At 37.6% G+C, this 20,764-nt stretch overlaps 1 protein-coding gene across 1 annotated transcript in view; it reads left to right on the plus strand.

Annotated features, from left to right (window-relative positions):
* Window positions 1–422: 422 nt before the first annotated feature.
* The window catches only part of dab2ipb (DAB2 interacting protein b), a 113,911-nt gene continuing 93,569 nt past the window's right edge, over window positions 423–20,764 (plus strand). The window contains exon 1 of the mRNA XM_052102245.1: window positions 423–937. Within this exon, the coding sequence (XP_051958205.1) occupies window positions 814–937 (124 nt within the window). The 5' untranslated portion in view covers window positions 423–813. The remainder of the gene's footprint in view (window positions 938–20,764) is intronic.

The following is a 20,764-nucleotide window of genomic DNA, read 5'->3' on the forward strand; positions in this document are numbered from 1 at the left end:
GTGTTAAATTTAAGCTTCTCATAGCTTGTAACTAATTAAAACAAATACATATTAAATTATTGATTCCTAATGATGTGATTATATCACTTTTTGTCTGTTCTCTGACAATCTGCGCCATGCCAAGAACTCTTGAACCACTTTGTGACTGTAAAAACAAAACGATTTCACTTCAGTAGGGTTTACCAGTCAGTCATTTTAAGACAACATCACAAATGTTATTATCTTGCTTCTTATCATTCTCTATCAATCCAAGCTTCTATGTGTAAATTGCCAAACCCTCCTGGATACTGGTACGTGCAGTCTGGCTTTTACATTCGGGTCCAGTCATTACCCACCTTCTATTGATCCAGTCCTGGTTTTCACACTAACTCTTCATACAAACTTTGTCTTCTGCCTCTCTCCCTCTCTATGTTCAATGGCATACCTCTGCAGTCCCACTATTTAGAGACAGTGTGTGTGATAGAGAGAGTGTTAGAGAGTGACACCATGTGGCATTGGAGAGCCTGAGCCTGAGTGAGCGTTTTCACTCCTCAGTGAGAAATCAAGCAACAGAGGGAAAGAGAGATAGAGAGATAGAGAATGCAAACTTTACCTCCTGCAGTTGGACTTTTCCCATATATCAACAGTTCTGGAATGGATTGTCTCTGATACTTTGGATGCCACTGCACAACTGTGGCTTTTACGCACAGAAGGGATCTTTAGGGAAGTTTTTGGCCAGAGAGATAACCACACAGAACCGTGTGTGTACTTTGGGATAAGTGGAGCTGTGGTTTGAGGCGTGTGTATTTGTGTGAAAGGAGTGTGCTTGGAGCAATGTCAGGTGTTACAAGGAAAGGTTCTGGGAGACCAGGTTATTACTACAGACTCCTGGGTCGAACTAGGCTACAGAGACAACGCAGTCGTTCCCGGAGTAGAAGCAGAGCCACGAACAATAGGGGTAAACATCATGTTTTAATTTTTTTTACCCTTAAAAATTTTCCGTGCTGTTAAGTTCATAAATGCTGCAGTACATTTTGGTAACAGGGTCGTAACTAATATATATATATATATATGTCACACTAAGATGCAGTATGTTACATTGGTGTGAGATTACTGTTGTGCTTCCACAGTAGTAAAACATCATAACAGCCCTTCTATCAGAGTGCAACTGGTTTCTGTTTTCATAAACACAGTTATTACTGCTTTGTTTATGGCAACACTCTTATAGTACTTCACTTGTCTAGAAAAGTTTTTAGTTTTTTTGATTCTAAAAATTGTATATTATTTAAATTCTTAAGAGGAACATTTGTTGACTGAAGCAAATATAACTCACTTTAATGTGCACTTCTCTTTGGATCCAGAAACCTGGATGCAAAAACTTCCTCTATAACTATGTGCTCAATTTAGTGTCGCTATTAATGTGTTTCTCTTGGAACATTGTCTGAGTGTGTGTGTGTGTGTGTGTGTGTGTGTGTGTGTGTGTGTGTGTGTGTGTGTGTGTGTGTGTGTGTGTGTGAGCGTGTATTTATCACTTTGTAGGGACCAAATGTCCCCATAAGGATAGTAAAACCCGAAATTTTTGACCTTGTGTGGACATTTTGTCGGTCCCCATGAGGAAAACAGCTTATAAATCATACTAAATTATGTTTTTTGAAAATGTAAAAATGCAGAAAGTTTTCTGTGAGGGTTAGGTTTAGGGGTAGGGTTAGGTTTAGGGGATAGAATATAAAGTTTGTACAGTATAAAAACCATTATGTCTATGGAAAGTCCCCATAAAACATGGAAACCAAACGTGTGTGTGTGTGTGTGTGTGTGTGTGTGTGTGTGTGTGTGTGTGTGTGTGTGTTATACAATGGGCCAAAAAGTATTGACACTTTAGACACACTTAAAAGTTTATGAATGGATTGGCGTTAGATAAGAAAATATCAAACCAAGTGGCATTTACTTCAAGCAAAACAATTCACAAAAACGTTGGAAGGTTCCAAATGTAATAAAACAAGAGATATGTTGGTCAGCATTAAGACAAATTGTGGTTGTCAAACTTGTGAAACATGTCTATAATTCATGTGATAAACTACACTATAAAAATTGGAAACCTGCCATTCTTTCCTTAATGAGTTATTCCTAACTGATCTAACTCTTAAAGGAATATTTCGGGTTCAATACAAGTTAAGCTCAATAGACAGCATTTGTGGCATAATATTGATTACCACAAAAATGTATTTCCACTCTTCCCTCCTTTTTAAAACAAAAAAAATTAAATCTGGATTTTAGTGAGGCACTTACAATTGAAGTGAATGGGGCCAATCCTTAAATGTTAAAAAACTCAATATTTCAAAATTATAGCCACAAGACATCAACAATATGTGTGTTAACATGATTTTAGTGCGATAAAAGAATTTACTAAACTTTTCTGTGTATAATTATATACAATTTTACAACTTCATTGCCACGATGATGTCATGTCAACAAACCCTAAAACCATAAAACAAATTTAGAAATGACTATTTAAACAACTTTATAGCTCCAATAATACATACGTTTTAACAGATGAGTTAATGTAACTGCTTTTATAATATATAAGTTTCACATTTCTGCCTTTAACCCTCCAAAAATTGGCCCCATTCACTTCCATTGTAAGTCCCTCACTGTAACCTTGATTTTTGCTTTTTCATAGAAAAGGAGGGACGAGTCAAATAATTTTTTGTGGTAATCAACATTAAGCCACAAATGCTGTCGAAAGAGCATAATTTGTATTGAACCCAATACTGTATATTCCTTTAAAATTAGTTTTGTTGGTGTAAATTTCAGGTTGATTCAGGGATGTTAAATGTTATTTTTATTATTTGAACAAATCCAGTTAATTTAGATGTTACCACGTGAAGCACATTTTTAGGTTTATGTATTTTTGTTAGTTTTTTTTTTAGTGTTTGCATACATTTCTCCTATGTTAGGAGACCTGAGGGAAACTGACTTCATACATACTACAAAAGGTCTAGCATAATTTGTTTGCAGATACCACTTGCTTTAATATTTTGTTCCTAAAGCAATTAAATCAATTTTTGTGTCCAAAATAGTCAAAGACTTTTTTGTATATTAACCACTGTATATTAAATATTTCCCAAATTCAGAAAAGTGCACAAAGCTCTTACACAGTACACTGTCACTCTTGTGCCACTCATCACACTTAATTATCATCAGCACAACACTGCATGAGCTGTAAAGCAAAGTTAAAAAGCCTTCACTAGTAGGTGGAATGAGCATATGTGTTTGTGAGGGGGTTATTATCAGTTATAACTTTACAGTCAAACAATAAGACAGGTGACCAGGCACATGTACTGCATTAATCCCAATACAGCAAACATGCTCTTACTCACCCAATTTTCCAAACCAGTCAAGCAGGATAGTCTTAAATAACTAAAGTTCTTCAGTATGGCCTACCATATTCCCTCTCTCTCTCACACACACACACACACACACACACACACACACACACACACACTCACCCGCTGAGTCATTTCAGATTTGATGGCTGTGAATGACTTTTTTAAACCCTCATCCAGGTTATGGCTATCTGGGCTCATTACACAGGGGGTCGATTTGGATCCCTGACTCATTCAATTCAATTCAGTCAGACAGAGAATCGATTCGTGTAGAAGATGAGGTGGTTTGCAAAAGGGCTTTGTAATGGTACAGCTGTTTTAGGGGGCTTTGTGGCTTCAAGGTGACACCTCTGTGGTAGACTTTGAAGTAGGGGGTTTGAGCAAACAAAAGAAGTGATTGCAGGCTGCTCTGGCAGTGTAACCATCAAGGTGGATGTCATAAAGTGTGTTTGTTCTGAATATTGAGAGACTATTGAGAGAATATATTTTTTTGCTCTGTTGAAATGACATTGTTTGAACACTGCCTGCTCAGTAAAACAGTGGGGTACAAACGTACCTGCTCAGAACTAACTGTCTGTGTGTGTATTATTACTATTGTCTGTGCAATTATGAGTGGGTTTTACTTTTATTAAGATTTTAGTTTGACAGTGAAATAGAGATAGAGGGAGAGAATCAAGAAGTTTTCCAATGGAATGATTTTGCATGTTTTTGTGGGTGTTGGTGTGTATCTGCCCAACTAAGAACCTGTTTGTTAAAGAATCACTTCTTGTTGTGCATTGTTGTTTATTGTTGGGCTCTTATTCATGTTAAAAACACAATAAGTGGCAACACTTTATAACAAGGTTGTAATAACATTAGTTAACACAATAGTTAACATGAACTAACAATGAAAAAATATTTTACAGCATTCATTAATACTTATTATTTGTACATTTTGCATTATACTAATTAAAGTTTTATTAAAGTAATATTAAACATGAATAAACAATATTTTTTTTTTAATTAACATTAACCAAGTTTAATAAATGCTGTGAAATATCATTGTTCAAAAAAGCATAAGCTGGATAAAATGCTATTTAATTTTTTGCAGTGTAGAAACCCTACACCTAGCCCTACCTCTAAACATAACCTTAACCATACCCCTTAGTTCATGAAACATAATGCATTCCATAATTATTTAATTAATGAATTGAATCTTATTGTAAAGTGTTATAAGTCTACATATTATTCTTGCATTGAGTCTCATGACGTGAGAACATGATATGTCACTTGTTGGATCATGCAAATTAAGTGTAAATGGAACACAATTATGAGCTTTGTTATCTTGATACTTGTTTGGTTTTCCTGGCTGATAGCTTATCAGTTCATACATGACGTTATGAAGATGGTGGCCATTTGGATCTGAATATTCAAATACTGCAGGCGTACTCAATGAGGGAATGCTATAGCTCACCTGAGCTCAGCACTGCTACACCACTGTTACCGCACACACATATGCCTCACTCACATCACTGCAGTGTGTAAGCACACATAATACCCCTGTATGAGCAAGGGATGGACCACGATGTTGACTACTTCACTACTCGTCCAACAACAGTTGCTTTGTTGGGTTGACTTGTTTCTTGTTTCTAGTTTTTTAGGGGTATGGCTAAGGTTATGTTTAGAGGTAGAGCTAGGTGTAGGGTTTCTACACTGTAAAAAATTTAATTGCATTTTATCCAGCTTATGTTTTTTTTTTTAAACCACAGAAAATAAAAACTTGTAAGTACTTTGCATCTATATAGAAACACATGTTTGACCAACAATAGTCCCACAAATGTTGTCCCAACTAGTCAAACAGAGTTGTCTGAATTAACAATGTGTGTTGCAACAGTGTTGCTGATGTGTTGTGGTTATTAATAATGTGGTTAGTGTTTTAGGCTTGTTCCTTGCTGTTTGCTGACATTATTTATGCTTTCTGTTGTTGTTGTTGTTGTTGTTATTTGCACTGTTGGCACTGTTAGATAATAGTAAATTAATAAATGTGTGGTGATAGGAGCTCATCTTTTAACTTATGAGGTTTGTTGATTGTCACCATTATTGAGGATTGTGTGTTAAGGATTGAGGTCTATTGTGTGTCTACATCAAACAATTGTTCATACCACCTTGCCTCGCAAGACATACCTCTCTCTTCAGAGGCAAAGATTTCTGGTAACTTCATATAAAAGTACTTTAAATGGTGATAAAATGAAAGTTCTCATAACTGAATTGTCAGTTGACTGAACTAGAAATTAGTAGTTCTCTGAACAAGATTTTTTGCATTTAGTTAACAAACAAATTCGCATTGACTTAACAAAGCAATTTTACTGAGGATAATTATTCTAACGTCATTTATAGAAGCAAAGAATCTTACTGTATCATGCTGTGTTACATTTTTAAGGTTGCTCAACTATTCTTTTTTTTTTTTTACAGTGTATGGGACTCCAAATAAACACAATACCTTGCATGTGACTCTTGCCAGACTTTGCAGTGAAAGAGTGTTCACTTCTAGACACAACCCTGCTAGACAGTTTGCACAGTGAAACCCACACTGAGAAGTTGCATTTTTGAATTCATTCTATTTAAGCACTGGCACTACAGTCAAGCACATTTAAGATGATGTTTTTGACCATTGCATGTCTAATGCAGTTTTTGGAGCATCCTACCAACAGTCTTGCAATTTGTAGGATTGTGCAGACTGATATCACAGTGAATTCAGAAACAGCAGGTTGAATTTCTTGAGCTACAGTATATTGGTTGTGTGCCTACTGAGATTTATAGCACTGCCCCAGTTGCCGAAAGCTGGAAGGATTTTTTAATGTAAGGGCATGTGTTAGCTCCAGATTCTGGGTAAAATGCCCACAGAGGGGTTCAAAAAGTAAGTTGTTAAGTGAGTTGTGTTTAGCTGTGAAGAGGAATGCATATTGTAAAAACTGAACCCCCAAACCCCAAACCTAAATCTAACTGTCAATGAAGTAAAAATGTATTGTTAGAGTGAAAATGTAACCTCTGAATCACCTCGTTCCTGATTAATCAAATATTATTAGTTACAGGTTTCAAAGCAGGGCGAGAACATGAGTCTCCCACGCAATTTAAGCTGCATGCTTCCGGTTGCGACAGACAAAGAGACGATGATGTAGTGAGAACCCAAGTGCAGTTTATTACAATTATTTCAACCGTAAATCCACACGTGAAACTAACATGAACATGAAATAGACTTAACTATAACTTGGCTTGACAATGACTTGACTAACAACAAGGTTATATTAACAATACTTGATAAGAGACAATGGCTAACATGAGGGTTTAAATACACAGATATTGGGTAGAACTATAAACAAGATAACAAGACTAATAACCAATGACAAACTAGAACTGATAAAACAATAAACCAATGAAAACAAGACACATGAACATGATGGGAAACATGAAATCACATGACAAGGGAACCACATTACATGAAACAGTAACTAGAATTCCAAAATAAAAGACATGAAAACACCACATGAACAAAAACACATCTAGACATGACAGATGGGAGAAGACACTGGTCAGTAACTCGGCATAATGGGGCCAATGTCATGGTACTGGAACATTCAGAAGCAACATTACACCTTCCTGTGTGACCATATTGGATGGTGTGCCAAGTTATGAATAGTCCAACTTTCGAGAAAGTATCTTGAGACAACAACATTCTTTTCCATTCTGTTGCACTCTGTCTAGCTGTTTTTGAACTCTAGAATGTGTATTATGTGAACACCCCCTAAGAATCTCATCAGATCAGGGTCAGGTGAACCCAAAGCCAGTCTAATTATACAGGGCTTCCTTAAGATCATTAAGTCTACTAATCGTTCAGGCAACTAGTCGGTTTTGAAAATATGTAGTTTTGTACATCCCGAGTATGAACACATTTGAGAAAATGAACAGGATCTGGAGAGCCATTTGTACAGAGTCAAATATCCACCACAGCTGCATGTGAGTGTTTGTGGAGTGTGTTCTCTTTCTTTCTCTCTCTGGCTTTCCCTTCCTTCCTTCCTTCCTTCCTTCCACCCTCCCTTTCGCTGTTCATTTCTGATAATATGGCATTACATCACCACAGTACCAGCTGCTAAATGGACAAACTGTAACACTGACCATCACTTACAACATCTCTGAACTCTGAATAGGTAGGTCTGTGTTAAAAGTTTTAAACATTATCTCACAAAAACAATTTCTCTATTGAGAAAATGAATGCAGCTTTTACTTCCAGAATCCAACTGTTGCTCTCTATTCCAATGAATCTAGGTCTTTAATGCAAAGCTTACAGATTCAATTACTTAGTGTCAACCAGGAAGTGGACAGTTACTGAGATCACAAATCAGCTCAACATTATGCCTTGAGCAAGTCACTACTCCTCGGGCTGCTCCAGATGAAGTGTTCCTGTTATTAATGTACTGTAGGTTGATTTGGGTAGAAAGCATATGGTGAGTGGCTTGTCCTCAAAAATGGATTTCACTTCTTTCATACCACAGCCCCTGCAGAGAACAGATAGAAATCACTCTCTGACTCATTTACCCCTACATTATGCACTACAACCATTGACTCGGTTAATAGTTTGCACCACATTACAAAACAGATTTCTTTGATGATGTTGATATCCAGAGAGCAGGGTGGCCAATAGGCTGATACAATGCCAATATATCACACAATTTATTATAGTAAATAACAAACTTAATTCCAACAGTTTTGAATAATGTACAGATTTAGCTGTTTTGGAAAGAAATTGGTATTAAATTGGCTAAATCTAGAAAGGCCCCATTTCGAGCAGCCATCACTCCAACACCTTAACCTTGAGTAATCATGCTAAATTGCTAATTTGGTACTAGAAAATCACTTGCCATAATATCAAACACAGTTGAAAGATATTTTCTTCGTTAAATGAAGATAAATATTGTCTTTGTGTTTGTTTTGAATTGCCATAGTATTCAATACTCGTCAGTCAATCATTGTTTTGAGGAATGAAGGCTATACAATGCTTCAAATTGCCAAAAACAATTCATGCAAAGGTGTACATTACAGTCTTCAAAGACAAAGGACAACTGGCTCTAACAAGGACAAAAAGAGACGTGATGTACAACTAAACAAGAGGATAAGTACATCAGTTAGTTTGAGAAATAGACACCTTACGTGTCCTCAGCTGACAGCTTCATTGAATTCTACATGCTCAACACCAGTTTCATGTGCAACAGCAAAGAGAAGACTCAGGGGTGCAGGCCTTATGGGAAGAATTGCAAAGAAAAGCCAATTTTGAAACAGAAAAACAAAAAGAAAAGGTTAGAGTGGGCAAGAAAACACAGACATTGGACAACAGATAATTGGAAAAGAGTGTTATGGATCTTAACCACTGTGGCAGAGCGGAGAGCGGGGCCGGGTTGTGATTATTGTGCGGGAGAGAGAGCTCGTTTACGGACATGTCCATCATGTGTGTGTTGTTGTCTTTTGTCGAAGTAAATAATATTTTAATAATAAACTTAAAAGACAAACACATGACAGACATGTCCGTAAACTATCTCTCTCTCCCTCACAATCCTCCGCAGTCAGCCTTTATTCCTCTCAGAGGCTTAATTAGCCTGATAAGGGACCGGATGTGTATAATCACAACCCGGCCCCGGCCTCCGCCCTGCCACAACCACATTGAGCTTTTGTGCGATCAGCTAGACTTTAAGGTGGGTGAGAAGTGCCTGACAAGACAGCCACACTTATGGCAAGTGCTACAGAAAGTGTGGGGTGAAATGTCGCCTGAGTATCTGGACAAACAGACAGCTGGAATGCTAAGGATCTGCAAAGCGGTCATTGCTGCATGTTAAGGATTTTTTTTATGAACTCTTTTAAGCAGTTTAAGAAGTTCTGAAAAACAAAATCAAATTTTAATAATAATTTTTCACGTTATTAATGTCCTGACTATAAATTGTGATCAGTTAAATGCCACTTTGGTGAATAAAACTATCAATTTCTTCCCATAAGAGCAAAATCTGTACATTATTCCAAACTTTTGCCCGCCAGTGTATATACATTCTTATTTAGCACTATATTTACTCAATTTCACACAAAACTAAAAAATGTAATTGTTTTTTAAATGGTAGATAGCAGTTTCTTCAGATTTCTGTTTAGTCAGCACATTTTAGTAAGTTATTTGCACATGAATAAATTGTTAATATATTAGGAAGAAGGAAATAACAGTACACACAGTAGTCCAGCAACCATGGATAACATGTCCACGTTGACAATTGCATTTACTCAAAAAATAACAAATCAAACCAATTGTGCATACAGTGAATAGTGAATAAGACATTTACTTATAGCACAGGTGAAAGGCTTTTACCTTGAGCTGCATTCGAAAACGTATGCAGCTGACTTGCTGCCTAATCAATTAATGGCTTAACTGGCAGCTGTTTTTAATGAATGGAACTCTTAAGGAAACTGGTCTCCGAACAGTTTGAAAAGCAACTTATTTTCATTCTACCTCCGTATACAGCATCCAGAGGCAGCATTTTCCTGGTTTCAGATGCAGCCTCGAAGTTGTACTTTCATGCTTGAGCGCATCTAGCTCGAGCAACAATCTTCAGACAGTTTAAATGGCCTGGATCACCTGCGTGGATTGACACAGTCTGACCGTCATGATTGGTGTATCAGAAATGTTTATCCTTATCCTGACGTTTTTTATTCTGGCTGATGGAATATGCGGTTCAGAGGAAGATAATAGGTTAGCGCTCGACGGAAAGAAAACGCTCGATTTTCGTGAGTTCATTAATTACACAAGATATCTGCATATTTGCAAACAGTATATAATACAAGTTTTATTGATATTTGCCTTTTATCATTAGAAAAGAAAGTTAAAGGTGACAGCAAACTATTGAGAAGAGTCTGTTAGAATACATGCTTTAGAGGAAGATATATGAGCTATGTACAGGATGCTGGATTTGCTGAAGTTGTGTAAGGTTGGGTTATTGCCTCTGTTTAAATGAAATATGCACATATTTGCAGACAGTATATAATAATAGTTTTATTGATATTTGCCTTTTTATTATTAGACAAGACAGTTAAAAGTTGGTGGAACTGTTTAGGAGAGGGTGAATGAAACAGGCGAGCACTTTAACGTGATGAGCTCAAACGCATCTGCCGCAGCTCTGATATGCAGACCGTTTAAATGTGTTGCACACCGGTCTATTATTTTAGTAACATGATGGAACGTAACAACAAAACTAACCGTGACTGGTAATTTACATGTGTCAGTCAGTTCACATGCAAGCAAGCGATTCTCAGGACCCTCACGAAATATATCGGACAAACGGGAAAATCTATCGGCCAACGCAATAAACAAAAAAGTCGGAATATCATCCATTTATCGGCCTCTGCAATATATCGGTCGACCACTATGACCACTATTATGAAGTTGATACACCAGACATGGATTTGAAAAAGTTTGAAGGGAAAAAATGGACGTGTGAACATTATAGAATTATTACTGACTCATAGAAAATGTTTTGCTCAACTTATTTTTTTTTTCTATTCAGAGTAAAGCTCTCTTCTTTTTTGAGATTGTATGCATTTGTGTATGTGTGCTGTTGGGGTTTTGCATGGCTATATAGTCATACAAGCAGAGTGAGCTTCAGGAGCAGGTGCAGGGAATGTTTGGTTAGAAAAAGGAACCACTGGACAGAGAAAACACATGCACACACACACTTAATATATACAACACGTCCCTATTGTGATAATGACTCAATAGGCCTCAATCATGAAACATGAACAGAACAAAAATCAAACATAAAACTATTCTTACTTCAATTTCTGCATTAAGTTAAATTGGATGATTTATGTGTAAAAACATTCAACAATAATTTACACAGAAAGTTGGGATCCACTTTATATTAGATGTCTTTAACTACTATGTATTAAGTATTTGATAGAGTGTAATTGCATTGTACTTGCATTTGAAGTTCCTGTATTTTATTACATCTGTAGTTACTCTGTTAACTTTATGCCTACTCTTAAAACCAAACCTACCCTAACCATTCATCTAAACCCTTACCCTTATCTAAACCATACCTGTCAACATTTGGGTAACAAAATCCGGGAGACCTCTGAGCGGTGGGGTGGGGGTGGGGGTGCTTACCATTGATTCAACTTCCCGCGTCCACTTCCTCCACAGATATCAACAGCACAACTGGGTTGTAGGTTGCCAGGTTGAGGTCACAAATAGGTTGAAATTTGTATGATGTGCTGATTGTGTGAGTAGAAGGCGTTTCATACAAGATCAGGCAACTGGACAACCTTTGAATAATATATTCATGTGATTATTCATATAACGAGGTTTGGGCCATACGAATTATGGAGAAATAACAAAACGGGAGATGGGTGTGAAATATGGGAGTGTTGACAGGTATGATCTAAACACTAACCCCACCCCTAAACCTACTCGTACTTCAACCTCAGTAGCAGCAAATGTTATTCTTGTGAGAATTTTCCAGAACAATTTGTAGTTCCACAATAAGTGCATTGTATAGAATGTATTTTAATTTGTATACATAGCATTTAAAGACACTATAAAGTGTGACTGAAACCCTACCCCATGATCTAACCCTATTTCTAAAAGTAAACTTCTTTTGCATTATCAGAATAATATATATATATATATATATATGTATGTATGTATACAAATATAAAACTTTACTTGCTTCATTTATAAATTGTTTATCCAAATGAGGACATCCCCAAATGTCCCCAAAGGAGGGGTTTCGTCAGATTTAGCTCACGATGAGTAGTACTGTATAGTATATTTTGTTGAGTTGTATGCACAGTGGTTCAAGTATATATGTTAGAACATGAGCCATGTTCTGCATCCTCCTTCTCGCTCAGGAATGTCCTATACAGGAAAACTTGAAAACATTGTGTCCCAGCCCACAACTCACAGGAAGTGTGTGTTCTGACCTCTCATGTGTGTGTTTGCTTACAGTTGACCTTGTTTCTGTAACGGAGTATTCTAAGACTTGCTGAATTCTCTGCAGGTTTGAGATGTGGTTGCTATGGGAACAGTAGAGCTAGGCTATTGTCCTTTATGACCACTGAGAAGGTAGCTGTCAATCAAGGTGTCGCCAAGGACAAGCAGGTCTAATGGAAACACATGTTTAATCTCAAGGAGAGAGAGAGACAGATATGCGGGGGTTTGTTTGTGAGTGTGTTCATCATCTTTGTGTATATATGACTTTCTTCTATGTTTTACAGATGTTGAATTATGACACTGTTTATGATTTTGTTTAGACAACAAAAGATATTCTACTGTAAACATTTGTACCAAAGTAATGGCCCTTTATCGCCACCACCACTCAAAAAAAAGGACATAAACTGGTAATCAGGAGGTTGCTGGTTCAATCCCCACAGCCACCACCATTGTGTCCTTGAGCAAGGCACTTAAATCCAGGTTGCTCCCTGGGATTGTCCCTGTAGTAAATGCACTGTAAGTCGCTTTGGATAAAAGCGTCTGCCATATGCATAAATGTAAATGTAAAATGTTTTCAGTGTGTAAGGAAAATGAAATTAATTGCCGGAATAAAAAGGAAAAGTTTACCTACAAATGAACACATAAGGAGATGTTATGCAGAATATTAGCCTCAGTCGCCATTCACTTTCATTGTATGGAAAAAAGTATTAAATAAAAGTGAAATGTCAAACATTCTGCCTAGCATGTCCTTTTGTGTTCCACTAAAGAAAGAAAGTCATATGAGTTTGGAACAACATGAGAATGAGTAAATGATGAGGTTATTTTCTTTGATTTTCTTTGATGATAGGAGCATTTTCTTTGATTATTTGACTAATTGATCATTTTAATCTAACAAAAAGTACTGTGAGATTACCATGTTTTTGCCCATTGTACCATAGTAATACCATACACAAACAGCCTATGTGTTTGTCCCTATGTTTGTGTGTGTGTGTATTTTGTTATGCCCATGCATACAATGTTCTCCTGAGGTGAGAATTTCTTAATGAATCCATGCTGATCCTCACATTAATCTAGAGCCACAAACATAATAGCCACAAGGACGCTGTTTTTATATGTCAATATCAAGCACACACTCTTTCTCACTCTGAGCTAAATCCATAATACACTCACAACTACCATATTTTGTACATAATTTGAATTGAGTTGTGCGGTGTTAATTTTCTACTCTGTTGGTGGGGTAGGTTTTGTGTGGATGACTGAAAAATACATCTGGATAAAGCATATTTTGTCCACTCATGATTATATAGATATATACACCGCTGACACTTACACCGAGAGAGATTGAAGGACATATCCTCTCGCAGATCAAACTATAAGGCTTCTCTCTGTTAAATTCTCTTAACACATCTCCACTGGGCTTGGTGAAAACTGCTTGACTTGATTAAAGTTTAAAGATCTGCTGTTGAAAGGATTTTTATCAGGATAATGTGCAATATTTTCACTAACACCTTTCCCACCTTCTACTCCGTTCTATGTTTATCATTTTGAAATCCATTTTGAAAGCAATCGTGATCTGAGAGAAGATTTGCTGCTGTTTTTTAAGTACTTGTCAAGTATAGTGACAGCTGTGTCCTGCAGTGTGACCTGCTATACTTGTTATGCTGTGATGACATCATATTAATTGAAAGACTATATATACTGAAATATCTGTACTTTTAAAATGCCACATTGAATGACTATTTACGTGAACTGCAAAACATTTTAAAGGTGTGTAAGGGGGGTTAATGGAAAGGCCGAGGCGAGAACCAGCTTAACAATATAAACAACATTTAATTAAATAAAAAGACTTACATACAGGGCAGCTGCCCGTAATTCTCTCGCTCTCTAACTGGCGTCACCAGGCAGTCGGGGAGTCCAGTCCCCACTCGCCCCGTGGATGGCGGCTGTTCCTAACGTCCGGGCGGTCGGACTACTCCGTCATCCGGCGGATAGCAGCGGCGCTCCACTGGGTGGACGGCAGTGTCAAGGACTCTGCGACGGGCTTCCTCCTCCTTCCTGGGTTTCAGCACCAGTGTAAGGGGGTTTATGGAAAGGCAGAGGCGAGAATCGGCTTAATAATATACATCATATTTACACACATAAACACATACAGTGCAGCTGCCCGTAATTATCTCACTCTCTAACTGTCGCCACTGGCCGCCTTTATCCCTCGTGCTCCCCATCATTTCAGCCCGGCCCCACCGTCCTCTGCTCTACAGTGATCCTAAATGCTAGTATATATATATATATATATATATATATATATATATATATATATATATGAGAGCCGAAACTCTCATAGTGGATTGAAAGGAATAGGGCATATGGGTGATAAGTCTGAATAGATCACCCCCCAGCTGCTGCGAAATCAATGACGTTGACAATGCAAATTAACAAGGAACTGTCCTTCTAACCACAGGCTAACAATAGTTTTTGGAAACGCACACCAGGTGGATGATCGGTGATGATCTGGGGGTGCTTCAGCAAGGCTGGAATCGTGCAGATTCGTCTTTGTGAAGGACACATGATTGTTTTTTTCCAGCAGAACATTGCTCCATGCTACACAGCTATGTCAATCAAGTTGTGGACGGAGGACCGCCAGATCAAATCCCTGGAAAAATAAAAAATTCATATGAACTTGTTTTGAACTTGTCAGAAAACACTGCATCTTTTTGTTATTTTGACCAGTTGTCATTTTTTGCAAAAAAAAATGCTCTAAATGAAAATGTTTTTATTTGTAATTTAGGAGAAATGTTGTCAGTACTTTATAGATTTAAACAAAAAATTAAAATTTTACTAAACACCTACTATAAATAGTAAATCCAGAGAAACTGATATTTTTACAGTGGTCTCTTAATTCTTTCCAGAGCTGTATATGTGTATATATATATATATATATATATATATATATATATATATATATATATATATATATATTAGGGCTGTCATTCAAATATTTAATCATGATTAATCACGTAATTTTTTGTAGTTAATTGCAATTCATTGCAATATCTCTATAATCATGAGTAGACAAAATATGCTTTATCCAGATGTATTTTTCAGTCATCCACACAAAACCTACCCCACCAACAGAGTAGAAAATTAACACCGCACAACTCAATTCAAATTATGTACAAAATATGGTAGTTGTGAGTGTATTATGGATTTATTTGCTTCTTTATATGGAGTTATGACAGAAAAGTTTGCACTGTCATTTACAATTGACAACTCTGTGCAAAATACATCAAAAACTCCTTTTAGGATTAAATGGGTTAATGACAGTGTAGATTACCTTCAGGATTCCAGCAATGTCTCCAACTTCTGCGTTGGCTAGTGCACTATCAAACAGACACTGTGACAGAACCTTGGCAAAAACAGCAGGGTTTCCGCCAGCCGGTAATCAGTACCAACAATCCCTATATACATATTACACAGTCTGCCTAAGGCACCAACTCCCTAGGGGGGGCACCAGAAACTTCACCGGCTGCCCTTACTCACACGTTATATGTTAATCAAGGACCCGGTAGCAGTCGCAGAACACAGACAACCACCTCGCACTTTCTCTTCGCACTGCGCCTTGCAACTTTGGCCTCGCACTCACACCACGCCTCGCAGTGCAAGGCTAGTGTCCAAATGGCAGCTGTCTTGCCGCTGCAATGATGTTACAATGTTAGGAGCTCTATTTGTGCTTTGCGGGCAAGTTCTACTGCTCTGCTACACTAATAAAATGCTTGCGCAGGTCTCAGCATAATGTCTCTCACCATCTGCTTTCCTGACGGCAATGCATGTGACATTAGTGGTGTTTGCACCAACTGACTCACTTCTCATGAACTACAGTTTATTCAAAGGGTCATATTACGGCGTTATCATGTTAACGGCATTAAAAAAAATTTGTGTCATTAAACAAAATTTAATAACGCATTAACTTCAACAGCACAATATGTGTGTGTTTGTGTGTGTGTGTGTGTGTGTGTAATATACATATATTAAAAACAAGGGTGAACAGTCACAGCACAAAATATACACTTTCACTTATAGTGGACACAAAAAGTATTTGGAAACTTAAAAATGTATGAATGTTATTGCATAACACAACAGAATATCAAACAATGGTCATTTATTTTAAAGAAAGATTTCACAAACACAAAAGCCAGTTTTATAGTAGTCATGACATATTATCTCTCTCTCTCTCACTCTCTCTCTCTCTCTCTCTCATTCAATTCAACGAGCTTTATTGGCATGACAAAGACATTTTGTATTGCCAAAGCAATTACATAGAAAAACAGAACAGGAACTGAACAAGGACATGAGAACAATAATAACTATAAAGAGATAACATTCAGAATGAATGCAACATTATATAGGGTTGGAAACAGGGGTAGGGGATTGGGGGTCAGGGGTCATCAATACATTCATGTATTATTATTTGCATTATTTATTTATTTATTTATTTTATTTTAGTTCTGATTGTCCCTCAGGTTTCTACAGGATACTACAAATCTTGCAGCTATATTTGCACATTCTTCTTTTTCACCCAGAATAAAACACATTTTTTGTGTCGGGGTACATTCATTGAACTCTGGGCATATGTTGTTAATTTTGTGGTAATATTTGTTTCTAATTGGTTGGTATTTTGGGCATTCTGTGAGGAAGTGCAGTTCTGTCTCAATCACTCCCAGGTTGCATTGGGAGCACAGTCTGTCCTCGCGTGGCAGTCTGCGGCGGCCCGTCTCTATAGCCAGACTGTGCTCGCTGAGTCTGTACATCGTCAGTGCTTTTCTTAATTTTCTGTCAGTAACTTTGGTCAGATAATTTGCCACTGTGTACTCTCGATTTAGTGCCGAATAAAATTCCAGTTTGTGTTGAGTTTTAATGGTGTTTGTCCAATGCGTGAGGTATTTTTCCTTTTCTTTGTGTATAATTTGGTTAGGCCGAATGTTTGTGAGTGTGCCGTTATCCTGAGACTGGACGATCTCCTCAGGTGTGACCTCAGTCAGTCTCAGGACAAGCTGGCATAGGGGACTCTTCACTGAGCTCAGCTCTTGGTACTTTAGGGCTTTATAATGGTATGTGTTGGGGTCACTTGTTTTTAGGTGCTTCCAGAAATGATGGCTCTTTTTTGAATGTTCAGAAAGAGAGGGTATTGGCCTAATTCTGCCCTGCATCCATTATTTGGGGCTTTTCTTTGGACATAAATTATTCTTTTACAAAATTCCAGATGCAGAGTTTCAATGGGATGTTTTTCCCAATTTAAAAAGTCAAATTTTACAGGTGGACCCCACACTTCACTGCCATATAATGCAATTGGTTCGATGACTGATTTGAATATTTTGAGCCAGATCCTAATTGGAATATCAATTTTAATGGATTTTTTAAAGGCATAAAAAGCCCTTTGTGCTTTCTCTTTGAGTTAATTCACAGCCAAAGCTAAATTACCTGTAGAACTGATTTTTAGGCAGAGGTAAGTGTAAGTCTTTGTGATTTCAATGCTCCTGTTTGATAATGAAAATTTATTTGTTAGTCCCTGAGATCTGGATCGCTTTTAGAAGATCATGACTTTTGTTTTTTGGTGGTTGACTGACAGGACCCAGGTCTGACAGTAACCCACCAGCAGATTCAGGCTGTCCTGCAAGGTCATCTCTCTCTCTCTCTCTCCTCTCTCTCTCTCTCTCTCTCTCTCTCTCTCTCTCTCTCTCTCTCTCTCTCTCTCTCTCTCTCTCTCTCTCTCTATATATATATATAATTTTATGATCTTCCCTGAGGTCCAATTTTAATGTTAGTAAAGTTGTTTTTGCACCAAACAATCATACTTTAGTCATATAATAATTTTCCACCCTGTCTCTGGCCCTCTGTCTGAAATGCTAGGTTTTAAGTTGTCTGGTCCTTTAAGACTTCAATGTAAATTCCCACTCTTGTGATTGGCTAACATCATGCTGCCCTTGCAATAGAGACATATTTTAAATGCAATTCGAAGAAAATGAAAATCAGGATTAACATATAACCCACATCCAGACGGGTTACCAGGATATCATGTTTGGGGGGGCATTTGGCTTGTTTGGGGGGGCATTTGGCTTGTTTGAGGGGGCAACATAAACAATTGAAAAAATCGGCGCAAAATTAAGCTATACTAAACACAATCTGTTTTAGTGCATATCTTTTTCTAAGCCAGGAACCCAGAGATAGGCACAGGGCCCCTATTAGACTATAGGGCTTAAACTGGATTTTTGTTGTGTCAGACCTCACTCATCTGCTAGCGATGGAAAAATATGCACAAAACAATCCACTTTTAAATTGTAATTTATCATCAGATGCAGAGGCGTTTCCAGCATTGAAGGACATCCGGGGCTTAGCCCAGACAATTTTATTTTCATACTAGCAACCACTTCCCTGTAGTCCAAAGCTGGTGAGAGGGTATTCTTTGAGTTTTGCTCTGGCTGGGCCTGTTTCTACAGTTCCTAAATCTTCCACTCTAGTACTATCCTCGACTAACTCATCCTCTCTCCTCCCCAAATCATCTGTGATGCAAAAGAACAGATACAGCACATAACTTATTGCAAATCAGCTTCAAACAACTAATTCATCAAGTGCTACATATGTCAAATTGTGGACCAATACCATTGAAGAAAATGTATTGGGAAGAGCAGATCAGTGGGATTGTCCTAAGATCTATCATGATTCTTGAATTTTCATGTACATTAACATAAAGTCATCACAAAAGAGTTATATTATAGTGAGTAAAGTGAGGTAAAAAAAATATTGAATATAAATAATTTATATTTTTTGACATAAATAGTCAAAATGATGTATAAGATCCTAAGTTAAAGCAATACATGAATGACTTTAGTCTAAGTTCATTGACACACTATGGCATCGAACTGTATATCATTCTCATCATCTCTATGAGAATAATTCATCTGACAAAATCCTTTCATTAGGATCATTGGGATAAACAATGTTTCACTTTTAACTTTCTCTAAAGTAAAGTGACTTATTAATTGTTACCAGTTTCCATGCCTGATTCTGGCACAGCTGCTGCTGCTGCTCCTCAGTCTGTTGCTCATCTTTGCTACCCTCTACAAAACCATTTAATCAAATCAAAGTGTATATTTCCTACAAACTAATTTCACGAAACAAGTCACACATACATTTTATGTTAATGCTTATTGGTTATCCTTAGCGAAAACAACACCTGATAAACAAGAAAAGTACGCTCCAAACGGGGCACGAACCGCAGTCTCCGGCGTGAGAGACGACTGCGTTAACTCGGAGCTACCAAGCTGCGTCAATCTAAACAAGGAGGTTAGAGGCTACAACTCTTGAGGTTTAGCCTACTGTGGATGAAAGCCAGCTAGATGATGATCTTAAGACTTTAAGGACAAAAACAAATGTGAATTCTTACCCACTGACTTCTTTCGGAAAAATCCCCAAAGCCTCATTTGCTTAATTTTTGCTGTCTTTCCTGCTAATTGCCGTTAACTCGCCACTAAGTAACGTTAGTTGATGTCAACGACTGTGCAAGCTCCTCCTCTACCTGCTGCATATTCAACAGAGAGGAAGAAACGGAGTCGCCCATAGGCTACCGACAGCAAAGGAACTTATTCTATAGGCTAGATTATGCCTATGTCTATTTTTACAGGCTGTATGCAGTATGTGCAAAGCCAAAGCACAATGAAATAAGTCAACTTATGATTTCGGGGGTTTACATAGGCTTTTGTCCGGTTTCATATTTGTCAGTCAACTATTCAAAATACATTCGGGGCTACATTCAAAACATTCGGGCCTGAAGCCCCGGCAAAATCGGCTGCCGCCGCCTCTGATCAGATGGACAGATTATTTCTCAAATTCTCAGGGGAGGCAGAGCTTATCCTAGGGGAGGCACTGCCTCCCCCAGCCTCCCCCTAGACACGCCCCTGCCCACATCCAACACATTTTATCTGGATATATGAAACTGTTCACTCAAGCAGCACCATAAACTATCAAACAGTCATGACATATGAAATATTCATGAATTAAATAGTTTACTTACTCATATGAGCCAAAAACATACAATCCATGCTGAAATCTGAAAACGTGAATGTAATACAATCCACAGTTATGTTGGATGCTTCAGCCGGCTTCAGCAGGCCAACGCAGAGACGCTTGTCTTCATATCTCACATCATCCGTGTTTGTTTATTCACAGGACTGCATGTGTTTCTCAGAATCAGTGGCAGCAGCAGAATAAGACATATTTTTAAAAGTTGTGCTTGTACCGCTCTTAAAACACAATGCACATCACCGCTGATGTGTGGAAACACATCAATACGATCAAAGACTTCAATTTTTACAAAAGACCAACAATTAACAGTGCACAGATGTGTGCAAAAATG

The sequence above is a fragment of the Xyrauchen texanus genome, chromosome 3 (assembly GCF_025860055.1).
Source record: "Xyrauchen texanus isolate HMW12.3.18 chromosome 3, RBS_HiC_50CHRs, whole genome shotgun sequence".
Taxonomy (NCBI): Eukaryota; Metazoa; Chordata; class Actinopteri; order Cypriniformes; family Catostomidae; genus Xyrauchen; species Xyrauchen texanus.